The sequence below is a fragment of the Dysidea avara genome, chromosome 10, assembly GCF_963678975.1.
Source record: "Dysidea avara chromosome 10, odDysAvar1.4, whole genome shotgun sequence".
In the NCBI taxonomy this organism is placed as follows: Eukaryota; Metazoa; Porifera; class Demospongiae; order Dictyoceratida; family Dysideidae; genus Dysidea; species Dysidea avara.
In genome coordinates, this window is record NC_089281.1 from 7,590,189 (window position 1) to 7,608,207 (window position 18,019).

Genomic DNA, 18,019 nt, shown 5'->3' on the forward strand with positions numbered 1-18,019 from the left:
GAAACACTTTCTTGGAAATGAATGTTTCTGGATTTACAGTACATGCTCATGATAGTCCTGAATGGAACACTGATTAGTTCATGTCATTGTTTAATGTTATGTGTTCATTTGTAGCTATGTCATGTTCATTTATTTTGGTAAAGTTTGTACTGCGCATTTTGCACATATCTGTCCGAGATATTGTTTGTTTAATATGTTGTTTTTTTCTCTCCTGGGCTGACACATCTCACTTCACATGGGAATTGTCACGGACACTAAGTCAAGTTGGTTGTCCCAAGTAAGTTCCACATGTGCATTGCATTATAAATGTGCATCCTAAAACCTACCATGCTGTAATTGTTGGCAACCCATCATAAAATGGCTTTTAGTGCCAAATAATGTCCAAGCCATAACTTGCCGAGACAATGCATCTACTTACTTTAGTGTGACCAATATTGGAGTATGCCACCTGTGTAGTTTGGTCATGGCTCTGAGAGAAAAGCAGCAAGGTTTATCCCGGTGCAATGATTTCTCAGCCAATACCAGTGTCGGCACTCACATGTTAAATAACTTGAATAGCTATATATCCACTTGTTAACACTTAAAGCTAGGCTATAATATAAGGGACAACTTAAGACCGACAATCAATGATGTACAAAATTGTTTCCAGCCACTATAATATAGCTAGCTATAGCTAGTCTCTGTTATTGCTGGCAGTAGTGATTTTGAGCTTACACTGATTGAACCACAGCAATGTAGCTACAGCCTAGATGGTGCTGCATACAGCTAGGGGGATGGAATAGGATGGTCTCAGTGGGATTAAAAACCGACATTGTCAATTTCCCAGGGACAGCTTGTTACCGCAATATGTCAGTGCTATTTCTATGGTACTCCTAATTGGTGAAACTTTGTGGTTAATTAGCCGGCATGCATGTAGCTTACTGGTTCAGTGTCAGTAGCTACAGCTGCTGCGGATATCAGTACTCTTGACATGGTGTTCCACATTTTCAGGTTCACAGTGCCCAACACTACCTTTGTACAACAGTAAACCAGCATCAGCCGGTGCATGAACTCCCCAACTCCCACAGGCCGTCAGGTGCCAGGCAAGTGTATCTCCGTGGCCCACCTTGTTATTTATTTATTATCATTACTGTATAAACTCAAAATTGAGTATAATTGTACAAAGCGAGAAGTACCTAGATCAGGAGTGAACGTGGTATTCTGGGCAAAGTTACCACCTTGCAACCTAAACAAAGCGCCACAAAATTTTATTATTTCAATTTCGAAACCGCGTGTCCTCTGTCAAGGTTTCCGACTTTGTAGAAAGAATGAACTTTCGGGAAAAAGTGATCGTAACAGAGTGTGTCACATTTGTGAATTCCCGCAAACCTACAAAACTCTCAAAAAATCGAGGGAAATTTGAATTTTGGCTCGACAAATTACATCACCCTAAAGCGCGCCATTGCAGAAGCGCGCCAATCTGTACGCTTGTCGTGAAGGACTCCCCTCTGGTCTCTGCTGCCATTTGAAATTCCCTACTTCAGAAGATGAGGAACATCGTCGCGCTGCTACTACTGTCAGGACTAAATGTTGTTCTACCAAGGTAACACCAGTGCCGCCCTTTTTCGTACCTTCTTGTGTATATCAAGCGTTCACGTTATCTTCCAGGGCTGTTGTCAACTTCGATTACTTCATGCTCGTCCAAGAATGGCCTCAAACAGTCTGTCAAGTATGTTCTTGTAATGCATACATCGAGTATTTGTGGAATGTCTCTTTCACAGGCAGCTAAAGTGGGTGAAGGGTGCAAAGTTCCTGTCAACACCACTGGCTGGGGCATCCATGGTCTATGGCAAGTCATGCATAGTGTAGTAGTGTCAATTTCACTATTCTATTCATCAGGCCTACACAACTGGGAACAGAAGGCCCAAACTATTGTGACCAATCTGCACAGTTCAGCTGGCAAGCTATCCAAGTTAGTTTGTGAATGGTTCAGATGTATGTGCACTCTCTGATATTAGAACTTAACTGGTGAACTCTCAGAAGTTTGGCCCAATTGTTACACGACTACATCGTTCTGGTCATTCTGGTGAGAGAACTGACAATGTTATGTCTGTTCAGTGATCAGTGTTTTTCTTTGTAGGGAACACGAGTACTTAAAACATGGTACTTGTGCTGCTGGAGTCACTGGCTTGGAAAATGAATATGGCTTTTTCTCAATGACTTTACAGTTGTATAATAAACACACCATGGGCTAGTAAGTCACTACAATTTGATGAGACCTTTTAACTTTTTCTCTTTAGTATTTTACAAAAGGGTGATATAGTACCTTCAAACAGCACAACATACAAGGTAAGCAATCAACAAGATTGGTGTTATTTTAACCATGCTAACCTCTCTGTTTACAAAAGGCTTCTGATATTTCATATACTGTTCAATCAGCGACATCCAGTAAACCACTTTTGTACTGCTATTATGACAAGACCTTTAAAGTGCAGTTTTTACAACAAATTGTTCTGTGTATGAGAAAAGACTTCACACTGATGGACTGTCCTGAAGAACCACATTCATTGTGTTACGATGATGAGCCTGTATTCTACCCCTTGAAATATTAACCCTTTTAATATATGTTATACCACTGTATTTATTTGCAACTGTTTTATATTTGGCTGTTATTTAAATACCAACAACATACAAAATATTGCATTTAAAGTTCAGGAACAGAAACTATTTTTCGACAACTAATATAAAGGGTTACATTTCTTCTTTGTAGGTATATCCAGCATTTTCATATGCTTTCCTCATTACATCCTACAGATAAACACAAGATTAGCGGTCAATAACAATTCACATGCTACTTGCATATTATGTAATTGTAGTTATATGGTCTTATGTAATTGATAAACTTTTAATTTTCTGTATTAGGATGTTCAATACAATTTAAAGTGGCAACTTTAGTGTTATTTCTAAATATATTACCCTTATTGCATTGTTTTACTTGGTATTTTACATGACTCAATAGTTGCAACACTAAACCAGATTTGTTAGATATTCAGATCATTAAGCTTCAAGGCAATGTACTTTGAGTTCTGAGTGAAATCAATAAGTCATGGTTTGACTTCACCAGATTTGTCACATACCTAATCTATTGTGAATGGAACAATGATGCTTCACTACATTATACTGAGATTGACGTATTACCCTCCTTGAATTTTGGTTATTTGTTTTAGTGGCGTGTCCAACCTCCTCTGCATCCTGACATGCATAGCACAAAATAACCAAATAGGCTTACAAGTCTGATAAAACAAAAATGAATAGGGCACCCACAGAACTCATAAGCAGCAGATTAGTGTCATTGAAATTATGTTCCCACTTTTACGCACCAGCCTATGCAACAAACTGGAACCAACACTTAAGTCACATGACATTCTGCTAACAAATTATGATTCAGATTAGCCCATGAACCTTAGCTTACATGAGCTAGAACTTTTCAGTAAGTTATGTAAGAGTGTACACAAGGATGTACAGATTGACGTCACTCTATTAAAACTAATGTTAATCACATGCTACAATACATTGTGTAGCACATTCTACGAGAAGAATGCACTGCCCACACACCAACTTAGTTCTAGTCAAAACTGAGGTTGAAAACCACAATGGTCACATGCTTGTTACTTACCCTGACATCTTTCCCCGAAGCATCTTTGAATCCATCATCTAGTAGATGATAAGTTAGTGGATTTGTTGGCTCAACCCATACCACTACTTGATATTGCTTAGCCTAACGAAGAAATATGTAAAATACATAACTCATTATTTACATAACTCATTATTTACATGGTCACGTGCAACTCGCCATGAACGATACACCCGTGCTGTACTATAGTACTGCATGCTCCCATACCCCACCAAACAACTTACCCCTTTAACAAGCGGGCACTCCTCTAAAGTAGACGGCTTATAGTCGTTGTGACAATGTGATAAGCCCACTTCAAGCAGAAGAGTGTACTTCACGCCAGCAACAATCTGAAACGCCCACAAAACTCACGTCACAACACAAGAAACCTTACAAAATATAGGGGCGTACCTGCATTGTGCCACCAACAATGTTCGAGCGAACCAGCTTGTATTCAGAATTGGACCGCTTGTTCATCTCCGTGACGGCAAAATCTGCAGCCGCTACTACCGATTCATCGGTAACATCGTCAATTTGAGATGGCCCGCCAGGAGTGAAATTTGCACTGACTCCAGCTACCACAAAAACTACCAAACAGGCAATTCTACACAACATCTTTGGCAGAAAGTTGTCAACGCTGACGACAGGCAAATTTACAAGCAGAACAACACCTTTTTTGGTTTCCGCACGCCCTGGCAAGCCGCACAATTAGTCAATTATAGTTGTCAATTAGTCAATTATAGTTGAATAAACTTTAATAAAATTAATTACAGATTGTACAGTGATAGTATCAATTTACCATTTCATCCAGAAAGACATTATCATCACAAAGCTAGTTGACAGAATGAAGAACAAAAGGAATGTTCTACTGGGACAAACAATTGATGAATTGTGTGGCTCATCGCTTATAGTAAAGGCTATAGCAGTCTTTGGTACCATTGTCACTTCATTACTTGCCTCTTCTGTCGACTGTGATTCAACAATTTCTTGTTCGTTTGACTGGTCTGTAAGAGGTGCTTCGTTCTCATCTACCATGGTAGGATTTTGGGCTACTTTTAGAGCATCTACAGTGCAAATGATCCATACACTATTCACAATGCAGGCATTTTACCAGCATATTGTTGCCGTCCTGCCTCAGCATACAATACGGTGAACAAATCAAGACTGCGTATTGTAGCAGGATTGCTTGGGCCCAGAACTGATTGCCGAATTTTTGCAACCTGTAAGAGAGCATCAAAACCGAAATAAAACATTTCAATGTTACCTTGCCGCAATACTCTAGTGCTAGATGAACCCTGAAAGTAACTATCATCACTGAACAGTGGAACTTGTCTTACTTTTGTTGTTGTAAACAAAGAGTAGCTAATTGTTCATATTCAATAGCTTTCTGTATGTATTGACTGTTAGGCTGCAAGTATGAAAACCAGTACACAGCTGCAAAACACACAAAGCCTCATACGTCATTTTCACTGGTGCTCTTCTGAGATGCAGCACTGCTTGAATCAATCAATGCTGCTTCATAGTATAATTTCTCTGCTTGTGCAAACTGAACAGCTTTCTCATCTAGGAATACAATAGCACATGTTATGAAGGTGGGGCTCAAACATTGCAAACAGCTAGGCTAAAAGAATAGTTGAATAATGTGCCACATGGTACAAACATAAAGTGGTGTTGTTGTGTCTGCTAGCATGACTGTTGTACTATTGCAAGCCTTAGCTAAACACTCACATTCTTCCTTGTCATAGTAGATGGCAGCAATCTAGAGATAAGACGAGTCTTGTAATATACATACACACATGTATACATACATGTACACACACTCACGTACATGACATGCAAAACAAAGCATTCAATTGTCAGTTGCTACAGAACAGGAAGGGACATAGTCCGACAGCAAGGGTGGACTGTCATGCTGCCAGTGTACATCTAATTTAATAGCAATGTTCATGGTGTAGAGGAAATTCCAGCAGCAGCATGCTATTGACATTGCGACACAACCTACTAAGCTGTGTCTGTCCTAAGTGCAAAGACAAAGTTAAGATGTTATCTCCTGGGAGGCTTGCAAAACCTCAGGTTGGTGTTTGCCAAAATGATACCATCAGGCTGGTTTGATGCACTGTAATCCAACCTTGTGAATGTTGTCAGAGTTAACCAGCTAGTAACTGTTACCCAAATGAGGTGTTAAACAACACTGACTCCTACACAAATACACAGATGCATACACAACAAGTAAGCTCATAGCTGCCTGTTCAAAACAAATACTCTAGATGCTAGCTAGCACACCATTCACACTATCCCAGGTTGGCCAGAGTGTTTCAACTCAGGTCAATAAACTTGGGTCGGCTCTTGTTCACATGACACAAGCTCATTGCCAGAGCATATACTGGTCTCTCGCGGCCAGACTGCTGTTTTCCCTTTTTTGAGTGATGGTCTGCAGGTGAAAATTCTTTCCACACACCATCACTCAAAAAGGAAAAATAAAAAGTGATCTGGCCACATGTATACTGTCATGGAGTCTACTGGAAGCATGGTACATCGTAGCCACATTGTAGAATACTTTTAGTGAGTGGAATATCCTAGCTGAGGTCGAACAAAAGCAAATCACCAGAGTTGAGTGTCCCAGAATGTATCCTATCCCGGGCTACACTACAATTTGGGCTACACTGCAATATGGGCTACACTGCAATTTGGGCTACACTGCAATTTGGGCTACACTGCAATTTGGGCTACACTGCAATTTACAATTTATTTTGAGCCGTGTCATGCTGTATGCAGGGTTAGAAGTGTTTGTTTGTTTGTGTGTGTGTGTGTGTGTGCGTGTGTGTGCATGCGCGTGTGTGTAAGGAACACCAAGTAACTGGTTTACAACCTTCAATGTAAGCCACCCCATAAAGCATATAGATCAATAGACAATAACAGGTATGATGTGTATGTATAAAGTAACACTTCAAGTTGGTTTAGTCTCCACTACACGGTCGGGGACAGAGAAGGCCCAGCAAATGCAACCAACAGAATTGGTAGACAAATTTTGCAATTTGGAGCAATCACAAACATAAACAGTACACTCACTATCTCACAGCTGAGAAAATAGTCAACACATTTAACAATCACCTCACGTAGACACTGTGGTAGTTTTGTAAATGGACGGCTAGTGTCTATGCCTTCCAAACACTTGGTGAAGTGTTTCAATGCTTCATCTAACTGGCCTGCAGCCTTCATAGCACACAACGGAACAGTAAGTCATTTCAGTCAGCCAAGTCAAATATTTATATTTCTCACCTTCAAACTAAAAAAGGTGTAGAGTCTACAATTATTTCAGCTCTCTGCATATTCACTTACCCTTGCACTTACCCAATCGCTTTCTCATAGAGCTGCATATTTTGATCTTCGCTGTTGACACTGTCTCGTTTTGTTTCGCCATTTGACTCGTCGCTAGAAGCTTCATCGTTACTCGAGCTTGCTTCCATAAGAGTGTTTATATGCCTGTATAAATTATCGATTGTGGGTTTAAATTAAAATATTGTAAAGATGGGTAATGTCACTTCACTAAGTAACGATGAAATAAAGGAAATCCATGAAGAAACTGGGTGTAAGTTACACTAATATCGTTAATGCAAAGCTGTGTTGATGTTGGACCACAGTTTCAGCTAGCCAAATAAGGCGACTGTACTCGAGGTTTTGTCATCTCGATAAAGACGGAAAAGGCCATTTAGAGTGAAGCATTTTACCAGACCTACACTGTTTCATATGCGTTTTCTATTAGGCGAAAAGACTTGAGATTGATACCAGAATTATCAGTCAATCCATTGGGAAACAGAATAATTGAAGCCTTCTTTGTTGATCAGTAAGTGTTCATTACTTCTAGTCACAGCTGTAATTCTTATGTGACTTAGGAATGACTCAAGGAGACCTGTGGAGCAAGTAGATTTTCTCCAGTTTACACGTACCCTGGCTACTTTCAGAAGAACTGAAGCAAAGCACTCGTCTGAGTTAAATACTGTAGACAAGAAGATAGAATGTCAGCTTAAGTGTTGTGTAAAATTGTGTATGTGTGCGTATGCAGCACAAGTGTGTATGAATGTAAACCAACTGCATGTTTTATTTTTCAGTTGTTTTTCGAGTGTACGACATTGACCGTGATGGGTACATTTCTAAAGATGATTTAATACATGTGAGTTCACACTGTCAGCTAATGGCAAATGTTTTGATTTGTAATTTAGATCCTACGTTGTCTTGTGGGTGTATCAATTGCTGAGGAACAGGTAAAGGGCATTGCTCATCGTACTCTGAGAGAAGCTGACAAAGACGAAGACAAATTAATATCTCTTGATGAATTCAAGGAGGTGAAATGTACATTTTTGTGTACTGGTGACCCATTAATGTTTCCTACAGGCATTGGGAAATGTTGATGTAAAAGAAAAAATGAGTTTAAGATTTTTGACTGCATAAATCAATGAGTGATAAATGTACAATTTAATTATCAAAATCAATTTCTTCACTGTCAAAGTTTGTTCGTTTCCACCATGGCAGTTCTAGAGATTTCAATTCCTCTTCATGGGCTAGCCGAGCCATGTGAGTAATCCCAGTAGCATTAATTGTAAACTGGGCAATATTGTTTGGTTGTGCTTTCTCTAATGATGGTGCACCCAACAGTGATGCTGAATCCACTTCAAGTTGGTTCAAAAGCAGTTTCCTTTTCCTGATCCGTTCTTTCTCCAGCGTTCTATCTAAGTACATTACTTGTAACTGTTTTTGTACTTCAGTGTGTAATTGCTGTAGTGTTGTCCGGCTCTTGTGAATGACAGGACGATGACTCTGGTAGTGTGAAATTTCAGCTTGTAACCTGTCTCGTGAAGTTTGGTCAATCTGCAGTAGTACACTTTCCTTGTTGTGAGTGCTAGCTTGTTGATTAACTTTCCCTGTTGATTTCTTCTTTGGCTTGGTAAGCTTTTTGTTGATGTTAGTTTGATTACAATCTCGCCACCACTTCTGTATCTTTACGGCTGATGATTCTTGTAATTGTTTAAGAAAATTGTCCACATCTTTGGCTGGTAGTTGCTCAATTATTTTAAATTGCTTCTCATGAAACATTCGTAGAGCAATGTGCTGGCTTTCTTGTTTCATGTCTTCAGTTAGATTATGCTGTGGCTTTTCTCTTTGAACTTTAGCTTTTCTATAAAGCCTCTGAAAAGCAATGATTCCTCGATGAATGGCCTTGACTTTCTTCCTAGCATGGTATCCCCTCCAATGAGACTGTATGACAATAGCAGCATGGGTTAAATTATTGTTCTGAAGATTTTCAGATTGCCCAACACTGCTACGTCTACTAGTACCCCCTAGTATCTCTATCATCCACCGAATGTCTACAGTTGGACTGTCCACTTGCAGTGAAGATAGAAACTGAGTAAGACCTTGATACCTTGCAGCCACAGACTCAGCAATATCAGGTAGTTCTAAAAATACAGAAAATACCTCCAAAGCCAAAATAAGTTCAGATGAAGAGGTAATTCTCTGCACCAGTTCATCAGTATAATTATGAATTACATCAAGTGAAAGACTAGGGATAACACTGTCAGTTATTGTAAGCATCTTCTTGATAAATGATAGCAATACTTGGAGAGTAACGCCATCACTACTTGAACTGAGCATGTGCAGAAGATATGGGGACTGTAGTAATGGTGCCAGTAGAATGTGGTGAGACTGACAAAGTTTTGCAATGTTCTCTAACAATCCTGGGAACACCTGGGCACTGTCCCTAAGGTTTAATACATTGTTTGAAAGCACCAACAAAGAGTGCAAAGCTGTAGGTAATACACCATCATAATACTCTTCGATCTGACTGGCATCTAGGTTAGTTTTCTTCAATTTCTCTGGATGCAGGCCTGAGAGGGTGTGGCTCAGAATGGAACCCAGTTGTGCAGCAGTTGCCCATTGTCCTTTGACTAACGAAAAATTTTGGCCAAGTAGTTCAATTAGTATATGCACTAGCCCATAGTGCCACACGTTCATTTTCAGTATCCTCAAGGAGTTTCGAGGACATTGCTGGTAGACGTGTTTTAGTTCTAATAGTATTAAAGGTGCTTGGCTGTCTTCGCTGCTCACCACTTTTTCCGCTATTCGTGCTACTTCAGACAGAACGTCTTTTGAATCCATCGTATCTAAGTAAAGCACACTTGTGGTGTGCATTATTTGAAATGTTTGAGCCCTGCTTGTGTAGGTGGAATTTCCTTCATTTTTTACTTCCATAATGAGTTTTGTACAAGCGAATTTCACTGTCAAGATGTACAAAGTAGCAAGATGATAGGAAGCCATCCAAGAATAAGAAACTGACGTGCTTTTTTTCAAAGGTGGCGACTGAAAACACATGGCTAATCAGAGCGAGGATTTGAGAGAAACGCAAGGGTCCGCTGTAACTGAAATGAACATGAATGATGCTATAAGCGCAGCATGTCAAGTGATAGATAGAGAAGAGAGGAGTTGGTTTGAAACCTAAGCAGCTGGAAGCTGTCAGTAGCTTCTGCTCTGGAAATGACGTTTTTGTTCCCTTCCTACTGAGTATGACCCTACTGAGTATGACCCTACTGAGTTTGACCCTACTGAGTATGACAAAGCAATTATGTATGCTACACTACCTCTAGTGTTTGACAATGTTAAAGGTATGGTTATGCTAGTCTATCTCGCCTCTTTTTCTTTGTGACATCATTGGTCAGCGAGATGGGGTATGGTGAATTACCATTGACAAAGTTGCATTCACGGGCGAACATTTACCGTAGTTTCTTACTGTTCTTGCTGTGAAAATGCTACATAGCCATACGTAGCAACAGTATCAGCCCCATTCAAGTTTTGCGATAAAATTTATGATCTGCCATGCCAATGTAGCTCACCAATGAAATCAAATCCACCAAATTTCGGTGGAAATTCACGACTTTGTCAATGCTAATTCACCAGACCCTATCTTGCCAACCAATGGTGTCACAAAGAAAAAGAGGAGGCGAGATAGCAGTCTTGCCACGCAAGACGATGGTCATGCTATGTATTACATTATTAATTTTCATCATTTAGGGAAGTCTGGAAGCCTGGTTGTGTGTATAAGTCCTTTTTCAACTATCATGATGGACTGGAAGGTGAAGTTATCGGCTTTAGGGTGGGATGTAGAAATTGTAGGCGAGTCTAAGACGGACAAGGCTGCATTTGATCGGGTGATTAATGGAGAAGTTCAATTGGTTTACATAAGCCCAGAAAATATCATCAATAAGTCTGTCTATCGTAAAATGCTCTTGACACACATACAGGGAGAATTTGGTTGGAGTTGCAGTAGACGAAGCCCACTGTGTTAATACCTGGTGAGCATATATTAATAAGATGGTGTGTAGTTAGTGAAAATGTAATTCTCTAGGGGTGATGATTTTCATATAGCGTTTGCTTTGGGAACTCCGCAATATCATTCCATCAAATGTACGTATTATGGCACTAACTACTACTGCCACCCATGCCACTTTTGAAGCTGTAAAACAACAACTGTCATTGCAAGACCCCATACTAGTCAGTGTGTCACCTAATCGACCTAACATTTTTCTTGAAGTGTCTCCATATTTGCCTTTAGAAGTATTAGTTGAGAAGATCTCACTTGATCTACAAAGAAAAAGGAAGACCTATCCCAAGACAATTTTCTTTTGCCGGACATATTCTAATTGCTCTGACGTATACTCTGAGCTGATACATCATCTAGGAAATGACAAAACTGATCCTTCTGGCTATCTTAACCTTCTCGAGTACCGCCTATTTACAATGTACACCAGAGTTTCTACTGATGCTATGAAAAAAGCTGTGTTGTCTTTGTTTGCACAGTACCATGCTACATTACGAATTGTCATAGCTCTTACTGGCTTCAGTGTGGGCATTGACTGCAGTGATATTCACTAAATAATCCACTGGGGAGCACTACCTGATCTTGAGCACTACGTACAAGAAATCAGCAAGGCAACTTTTCCAACCATTTATGTCATGCAAGTGTGTGCAATGTGTGTGCAATGTTTGACTTGCAAATGTTGTGTAATATTTGTCAGGTCAAGTGTGATTGTAGTAAACTGATGATAAGCATATTATTCATTTACCATTCCATCGTTTACCATTCCATCCAAAGTTGCCAGATTTCAGTAAAATACTATGATACATCAAAACACACAGTAGTATGTCATGCGGCCAAGAAAGCCAGTGTGTGACACTGGGTATATTGACAGGATGAAAAAATGGCTTTTTTTCATGCTGTGGTCCCTTTTGGAAAGCAAATGATTTTTGCATTATTTGAGTAAAATTGTCATATGCATTCATGAAATGTGAGTCCTCAAAATTCAGTTCCATTTTCCCCCTTTTCTTCTTTTATGCACATATGACAAAACCATTATGAAATGCAAATACATAACTCACCTTAACACAAAGTTTAATGCAAATTTACCTTTTGGAAATTGCAGTGACAGCTACCTAGTTATGCAAGTCGAATCAGGGTCAAAATATTCTAATAGAACAGTCACCTAGAGTACAAAAATATTGAAAAAGTTAATTGTCCTGGGGAAACTTCTGATATTTGCACACGCATCTTTTTTCCTTAAAAAGTGGTTTCTTATGTCTATTGTGCATGTGTATTGCAAATGGGGTATGGAAATTGTATCTACAGTCTAGCATTCCCATGTTGAATCTTACCATTTAGATGCAACTGAAGTCTAGCTACAAGAAATTAACATCAGCAACATAGCTAAGTAGCACTTAGAGAATTAAGCCACTATGAATTATACAATAAGGTCCTTCATTAAATGATGGGCTTTGGTTATATTGAAAGTGATATGTATTAAAGATCTGCTAAGCAGGGGTTCCATGGAACCCTTTAAACCCTCTTGGATCCACCACATGTTGTACCAGATGCAGATGTTTTGAGGTTGTCCATTGCTAAATTTGTAAACGACCAAAGAAATTTGAGCAGCATATTAACAAAGAGCAACTTTCGTTGGCTATATCTGTTGCAAACATAATAATTCTTGTGATGATTGCTGCCGATAGTATGAACTATATTACTGACAATTTTAAAATTTTGATTGATAACTTTTATTCTTAATGTAATTGTTTATTGTAATGAGCAGGACTCACAGGCATAATGCCTTTTCTCTGTATTTAATAATAATATAATAATTGTGACTGGGCCTGCGAAAATAGGGCATGTGGGCACATGTTTTTTGCCTACTTTTTCACTCTTCCATCACTCATAACTTTTTATACAACTATGCTATGGCAATACAATTTTTAGCTCTTTATCAGCATTTAATTGGCGTTATGATGCAATTTACAGAATGTAAATATTCTGTTACAGTACTGAGATATGACCTATAGTGTGACGGGGTGTAGTTTGTGCCCACATGCCCGGTTTTCGCAGGCCCGGTCACAATTATTGGTGTTCTAACTAGCTAAAGGCTGTTGTATAATCAGAAATGGACAAACACAACTAATAGGTTGATTTGCATGTAAGCCAAATGACAGTGTATATAATTACGGTTCATACCGTATATGTACAATTTTCAAGGGGTATAGATTTTTCTCAGCGTCCACACAAAGATAATTTGGCTCTGTAATAACACTCACTATATGTGTAACTGCTTGCTACCATATGAACCCATTCAATGCAATCATGGGCTTCACAGCAAAAATCTGAGGGAATTGGATACTTAGCAATATGAATGGGAGGTCAAATGGTAAGACAGAATTACACCTCTGTAGTGCCTGGACCCATGCATCTTGTGTGGTACATTCTGTTTCAAATTTAAGTAGAATCTGCCCCAAAGATTAGAGCCTTCAAATTCTGTCTTATATATTTCTATCTTTCACATGCACACTTGTAAAATCATATAAAAACAACTTGCATCTAATTTAGTCAATTCACTTAGCAGCACGATTAGTTTAAATTTCATACAAATTGTAAGCCTAAACTACTTATACAAAAGCTAGCTAAATTTTTGCATGTAGCTATAGATAAACTATCAAGAATGAGAATCCAAATAATGATTAATTAAGGAGTTAGCTAGTTACAATGAAAAAAAAAACAGCAAGCATATGAGAGCAGTTGAAAGTGTCATTTACTGTCATATGCCTACTGCCCAACTGCTACTGAATTTTCTGTCCAGCAAAGTATAGTTTTAGACAAATAAAATTCCAGTAAAAATCAAGAAGAGTTATATACTATAAACACATGCATGTGTCATCTAAACACTCTAGGTCATAGATATAAAATAGTATTTGTGAAGCAATGGAGCTACATATGCAAAAGTTTATAATAATAGTGGGGGGTTAAGAAAAAAAGAGGTATTTAGTAGCTGCAGGTTGAGCATGCACTGTCTATAGCTATAGGGGAGTCTGGGACACAGGAAAATTTGAAATTGAATCTGGTAACAATAATATTATTTTGACTGAACTTTAATTAAATTAGCATAGTCATACAGAGGGTGCAGCATACAAATTCTGCAATGTGATTTGAGTTTAAAGTTGAATTTCTAGGGGTCTGGCCCACGTGCACATAACACACAAACCAGAGTCATTCATTTAATTACTCAAGCCCCCCGCATTTATGTCCAGTCAACTATTTTGGTAACAGGATGATTAATGACTAGAACAATTTCCTGCATTAAGTCAGCTGTAGATTATGACTTTAGATTTACGTTTCATAGTTATTAAAAGCATAGATTGTTAAGTTTTGTTCTGTTTGTTACATCTGTTATAAGCATTTATGTAATTGAACAGGTGTATGGGTGTAACGGCTTCTTAGCCTATACATATACAATGGAATTGTCAACAAGTCTCATGATCATGTATACTTTTGGTTTCCGGCACTTCATACAGCAGTGGTTCTCCCTTCATTACAGCTATAATGTTAGCTATAGCAGTTTCCAGCATCTTCTTCCTTGTGGCATATGTGGCACTCCCAACATGAGGAGTAAAGGTGACATTATTAATTTTAAGTAATGTATGATCTCTTGGTAGTGGCTCTGGATCTGTTATGTGTAGTCCAGCATGAGCAATCTCACCATCTCTTAGAGCATCCATGGTCCACTAAAGCACCTCTTGCAACATTTATAAAAATTACCATCTTCTTCATTGCTTTAAATTGTTCTCTTCCCATCATCTGGTAGGTCTCCTTAGCAGATGGTGCAACTAGAATAACAAAGTCACATTGTTGGAGTACGTAACTTGTTCAGCACAGGAACATATGTAGCACACACAGCATGTTCCTCTTCAGCTGTCTTTTGTCGTCTGTTATGGTAAAATACCTTCATGTCAAATCCCTCACCTGCTCTCTTTGCTATCTTACTACCAATATGACCCATTCCCACTATACCCATTGTACTACCAGACACCTCTTGCCCAAGAAACTTGTTACCAGGAAAGCTTACAGTTGAAGGATCTCGTGCTATTTTGTCACCCTCAATAATTCTTCTTGCACTGCCTAACAACAGTGTCATACTTAGAAGGTTATTTTTACACCAAAGCAGATCCTTCTGCTAAAGCTATCAAAATACTCTAATAGAGCAGTCGCACTGTACACTGTAATTAAGCAGCCCACTGCCTTGAGGTGAGTGAAATAGGAGAGATTGCACCTGCAGGATCAGTAGGAAGTCACTATTTATTTATTTATTTTTAATTAGTAAAACCTTCAGAGGTATCACTCTAATGTACAATTACAGTAAATTAAGCAAGTATGACCTTATAAATGTCTCTATGTCAGTAATCTCATGTAAATCAGGACCCCCTGACCAAAGAATTCCATTTGGTGATCATCTTGGGGAAAAAGGAGTTGAGATATATTCCTGTTCTGGCTTGATACTGAGAAAATTTTAATTGATGATTGGCTCTGGTATTTGGAAAAGATGGTGATGGTAGGTATATAGTAGTAAGGAACAACTAGTAAATTGTTTACTAATTTAAATAAATAACCTACTATATTCTTTCGTTGGTCTTGTAGAGTTGGCCAATATGTAATAATGTGGTGATGATATCATGATTATCTCTTTGCCAGAGTTATTTGTAACAAATCATGCAGCCCTATGTTGATAATTTTAAGTTGTTTATTAAATGCTATCCCCCTAGGGACCTGTGAGAAGGCTATAAAGCCTGTGTTTGATTGAATGTGATCCCATAATGGTAATCGCGTTGGTAGAATCAGATGTTTATAGCTACGTTCACAGAGGTGTCTTGGCAGAAGATTGTTCATGTTGCGTTTAAGAAATCCCAGTGTGCCACTGTTGGCTTTATGACATAGCTTCAGAGTCAATGTGATGATGCCAAGATAGCTAGCAATACAACTGAATATGGATGTTGAGAAACAACATTTAGAGAAGTATAATCAAAAATGGTTATGTGATACCTGTTAATGTACCCTCGTTAAATGATTTCAAAAATTTGGACTGTATAGCTGGTCTACTTTGTTGTATAATTATTAATTTGTTGATTTGTTGTATAATTATAGTTATAGCCTTTGCTCTGTAATTATTAATAATAACTATTGTTTTGTAAAGATCAGGCTTTACAGGCTCTCCAAGCCTTCTTTACCTGTTACAAACTTAGATTTAATACTAATACTAATACTGATGTTTTGTAGTTACTCGAACAATGCTACAGTATACATAACATTGAATTCCATATGATATTCGTATCAGATGAAAAGTTTGACATGCAGCAATGCTCCATGTAGGAACGGTGGATTGATCTCAAACAGTTTATGAACAACTTGAATTGTTATATGAATTTCTGGATATGGTGAGTCTCCTTTGTTGTGTGCTAGAGGAGGGTCGCTGGTAGAGAAGACTGATTAACTGCTGTCTGCATGATTATAGTAATAGGAGATTGAAGTGTTCCAATGCCTGTATTGTCACGCTTACATTGGGCTGTTGTGTAGAAGATTTTCAAAATAGCTCTTTTGTATGATTTAAGTTGGTGTCATACTTCTCACTGTATATATTCAAGCCAATCAGAACTATGTTGGAAATGTTTGGCATGATTGTAAACTCTTGTTTATAAGTTGTTTCAAGGAAGCTGACATCCAAGGAAGATGAGTTCAGTCGTTAACAGTTTTGATGGAATATATTACATGGTGGTATCAGTTTTGTTAGTGGAGGCTGAGTTTAATTGGTGATACTCTTCTTAAACACAATTAACTCTTTCTTTAAAACTTGACCAATTAGCACACCTGTAGACGTAGACTTTCTTGAGTAATTGATTACTTTTGTACAATTGAGCAGAGAATTTGATATGAACAGCATCATGGTCGCTCAAGCCAGGTAAAGTATCACATGACTCCAGGGTGTGAAGTGAAACACAATATGATCAAGGATGTTGCTTGGTTTCAGTACGACTTGATCCAAGTAGAGATCATTGCCAAACTGAACAAGAACTTCTTGAGTAACTGCTGGAAAATATGATTTAACAAGAGGGCTAAGCATAAACCATGCATCTAATCCTAAGATGTAACATCCTTCTAAAATACAACATTTATAAGCACTAGCTCATTTATAAATTGTAATTAAAGTGCATATACTTCTTATTACAAGTAACTTTAACTTCGAAACAAATTATCTTAGCTACATATATTTCTTAGTGGCTTATATTAACTAATTTGCATCTATTTATTAAAAAATTACTCTTATTGTATTTGAGTGAAACTGATCCCAGATGCAATGCATGCAAAGTTACACTTTTTGATCGTGCATTTTGCAAACACTGTTATAGTGAAGAACTACAACAGGTTGGTTAGCAGTTATAAGATGAGTATTATACATACCAATGCACTTACATTATAAATGATCATATTGATTGTATATAGTTATAGTTACTTGCATTCTTGAGACTCCTACAGTCTAGTGTTGTCTGAATTTCTAACATTAGGCTGTTGAACCTAGGAGGTTGATGGCTTAAATTTAGAGTAATGCAAATGCTCCTTGTGTTTAAGGCTTTCTTCTTCTAAATTCAAGATACTGCTACAGAGGTGGTCATTATTTACACTAAATATAAGAAAAAATACTTAAGACTAAAAAACTGTGTGATAATTATTAGACACAGTAAACAGTTAAGGGTGATATTTAGGGAGTACAGATCCCACCTCTGTTAATATTCTAATGCGTGCTTAGTAGGAAGCTAGTAGAAGAATAGCAAAGCTGAGGATCATTTATCTCATCTGTTACGAAGACTGGCCATGGATCTATGCAGGGGAGCTCATTTGATAATTTGCTTCACTGAAGGCCAATGTATACAGGACCATCTTAAGCAGACAAGTCCATCTGGAGATAAACCTTGTGACCATTCTCATCTGTTTGATCATTTATACAGTTAGTA

At 38.2% G+C, this 18,019-nt stretch overlaps 5 protein-coding genes, 1 long non-coding RNA gene and 1 pseudogene across 6 annotated transcripts; 3 read left to right on the forward strand and 4 right to left on the reverse strand.

The window, feature by feature from the left end:
* The first annotated feature begins 1,233 nt into the window (after positions 1-1,233).
* LOC136237187 (ribonuclease Oy-like) lies at positions 1,234-2,693 on the forward strand. The gene is made up of 8 exons (XM_066027507.1): positions 1,234-1,582; positions 1,648-1,708; positions 1,761-1,828; positions 1,879-1,951; positions 1,998-2,065; positions 2,120-2,233; positions 2,280-2,328; positions 2,388-2,693. Exons 1-8 carry the CDS (start codon positions 1,527-1,529, stop codon positions 2,589-2,591), a joined length of 693 nt encoding a protein of 230 aa, XP_065883579.1. The 5' UTR covers positions 1,234-1,526; the 3' UTR covers positions 2,592-2,693.
* LOC136237186 (uncharacterized) lies at positions 2,620-7,159 on the reverse strand. Its single transcript, XM_066027506.1, has 12 exons — positions 7,004-7,159; positions 6,932-6,956; positions 6,764-6,865; positions 5,381-5,411; positions 5,112-5,215; positions 4,990-5,060; positions 4,917-4,947; positions 4,764-4,872; positions 4,064-4,716; positions 3,898-4,002; positions 3,656-3,757; positions 2,620-2,787 (listed from the first exon to the last, which is right to left on the reverse strand). The coding sequence occupies exons 1-9, from the start codon at positions 7,117-7,119 to the stop codon at positions 4,448-4,450; spliced, it is 858 nt and encodes a 285-aa protein (XP_065883578.1). The 5' UTR covers positions 7,120-7,159; the 3' UTR covers positions 2,620-2,787; positions 3,656-3,757; positions 3,898-4,002; positions 4,064-4,447.
* On the reverse strand, positions 2,731-4,267 carry LOC136268865 (cystatin-like). The gene is made up of 4 exons (XM_066064332.1): positions 4,064-4,267; positions 3,898-4,002; positions 3,656-3,757; positions 2,731-2,787 (listed from the first exon to the last, which is right to left on the reverse strand). Exons 1-4 carry the CDS (start codon positions 4,265-4,267, stop codon positions 2,731-2,733), a joined length of 468 nt encoding a protein of 155 aa, XP_065920404.1.
* On the forward strand, positions 7,126-8,158 carry LOC136237188 (calcineurin B homologous protein 1-like). The gene is made up of 7 exons (XM_066027508.1): positions 7,126-7,241; positions 7,294-7,366; positions 7,416-7,496; positions 7,546-7,670; positions 7,762-7,823; positions 7,873-7,995; positions 8,045-8,158. Exons 1-7 carry the CDS (start codon positions 7,181-7,183, stop codon positions 8,099-8,101), a joined length of 582 nt encoding a protein of 193 aa, XP_065883580.1. The 5' UTR covers positions 7,126-7,180; the 3' UTR covers positions 8,102-8,158.
* On the reverse strand, positions 7,702-9,981 carry LOC136237183 (IQ calmodulin-binding motif-containing protein 1-like). Its single transcript, XM_066027503.1, has one exon. It carries the CDS (start codon positions 9,962-9,964, stop codon positions 8,126-8,128), a length of 1,839 nt encoding a protein of 612 aa, XP_065883575.1. The 5' UTR covers positions 9,965-9,981; the 3' UTR covers positions 7,702-8,125.
* Positions 9,982-10,318: 337 nt separating this feature from the next.
* Positions 10,319-11,803, forward strand: LOC136237189 (uncharacterized). Its single transcript, XR_010692340.1, has 2 exons — positions 10,319-10,995; positions 11,049-11,803. It is a non-coding gene; the product is annotated as an uncharacterized lncRNA (long non-coding RNA).
* Positions 11,804-14,460: 2,657 nt separating this feature from the next.
* Positions 14,461-15,153, reverse strand: LOC136268866 (probable 2-ketogluconate reductase; annotated as a pseudogene).
* Between the last annotated feature and the right edge of the window lie 2,866 nt (positions 15,154-18,019).

Excerpts from the sequence above, each read along its gene's own strand:
- LOC136237187 (XM_066027507.1), top strand. The coding sequence starts at position 1,527 with ATGAGGAACATCGTCGCGCTGCTACTACTGTCAGGACTAAATGTTGTT. Across the intron at positions 1,952-1,997 it reads TCAGCTGGCAAGCTATCCAA|AACTTAACTGGTGAACTCTC; the intron begins GTTAGTTTGTGA and ends CTCTGATATTAG. Across the intron at positions 2,066-2,119 it reads ACATCGTTCTGGTCATTCTG|GGAACACGAGTACTTAAAAC; the intron begins GTGAGAGAACTG and ends TTTTCTTTGTAG.
- LOC136268865 (XM_066064332.1), bottom strand. The coding sequence starts at position 4,267 with ATGTTGTGTAGAATTGCCTGTTTGGTAGTTTTTGTGGTAGCTGGAGTC. Across the intron at positions 3,758-3,897 it reads AGTGCCCGCTTGTTAAAGGG|GCTAAGCAATATCAAGTAGT; the intron begins GTAAGTTGTTTG and ends TTTCTTCGTTAG. Across the intron at positions 2,788-3,655 it reads CTTCGGGGAAAGATGTCAGG|GATGTAATGAGGAAAGCATA; the intron begins GTAAGTAACAAG and ends GTTTATCTGTAG.
- LOC136237186 (XM_066027506.1), bottom strand. The coding sequence starts at position 7,119 with ATGGAAGCAAGCTCGAGTAACGATGAAGCTTCTAGCGACGAGTCAAAT. Across the intron at positions 5,216-5,380 it reads CTACTATGACAAGGAAGAAT|ATGAGAAAGCTGTTCAGTTT; the intron begins GTGAGTGTTTAG and ends TTGTATTCCTAG. Across the intron at positions 5,061-5,111 it reads AGAGCACCAGTGAAAATGAC|CCTAACAGTCAATACATACA; the intron begins GTATGAGGCTTT and ends TCATACTTGCAG.
- LOC136237188 (XM_066027508.1), top strand. The coding sequence starts at position 7,181 with ATGGGTAATGTCACTTCACTAAGTAACGATGAAATAAAGGAAATCCAT. Across the intron at positions 7,367-7,415 it reads GACGGAAAAGGCCATTTAGA|GCGAAAAGACTTGAGATTGA; the intron begins GTGAAGCATTTT and ends GTTTTCTATTAG. Across the intron at positions 7,996-8,044 it reads CTCTTGATGAATTCAAGGAG|GCATTGGGAAATGTTGATGT; the intron begins GTGAAATGTACA and ends TGTTTCCTACAG.
- LOC136237183 (XM_066027503.1), bottom strand. The coding sequence starts at position 9,964 with ATGGCTTCCTATCATCTTGCTACTTTGTACATCTTGACAGTGAAATTC.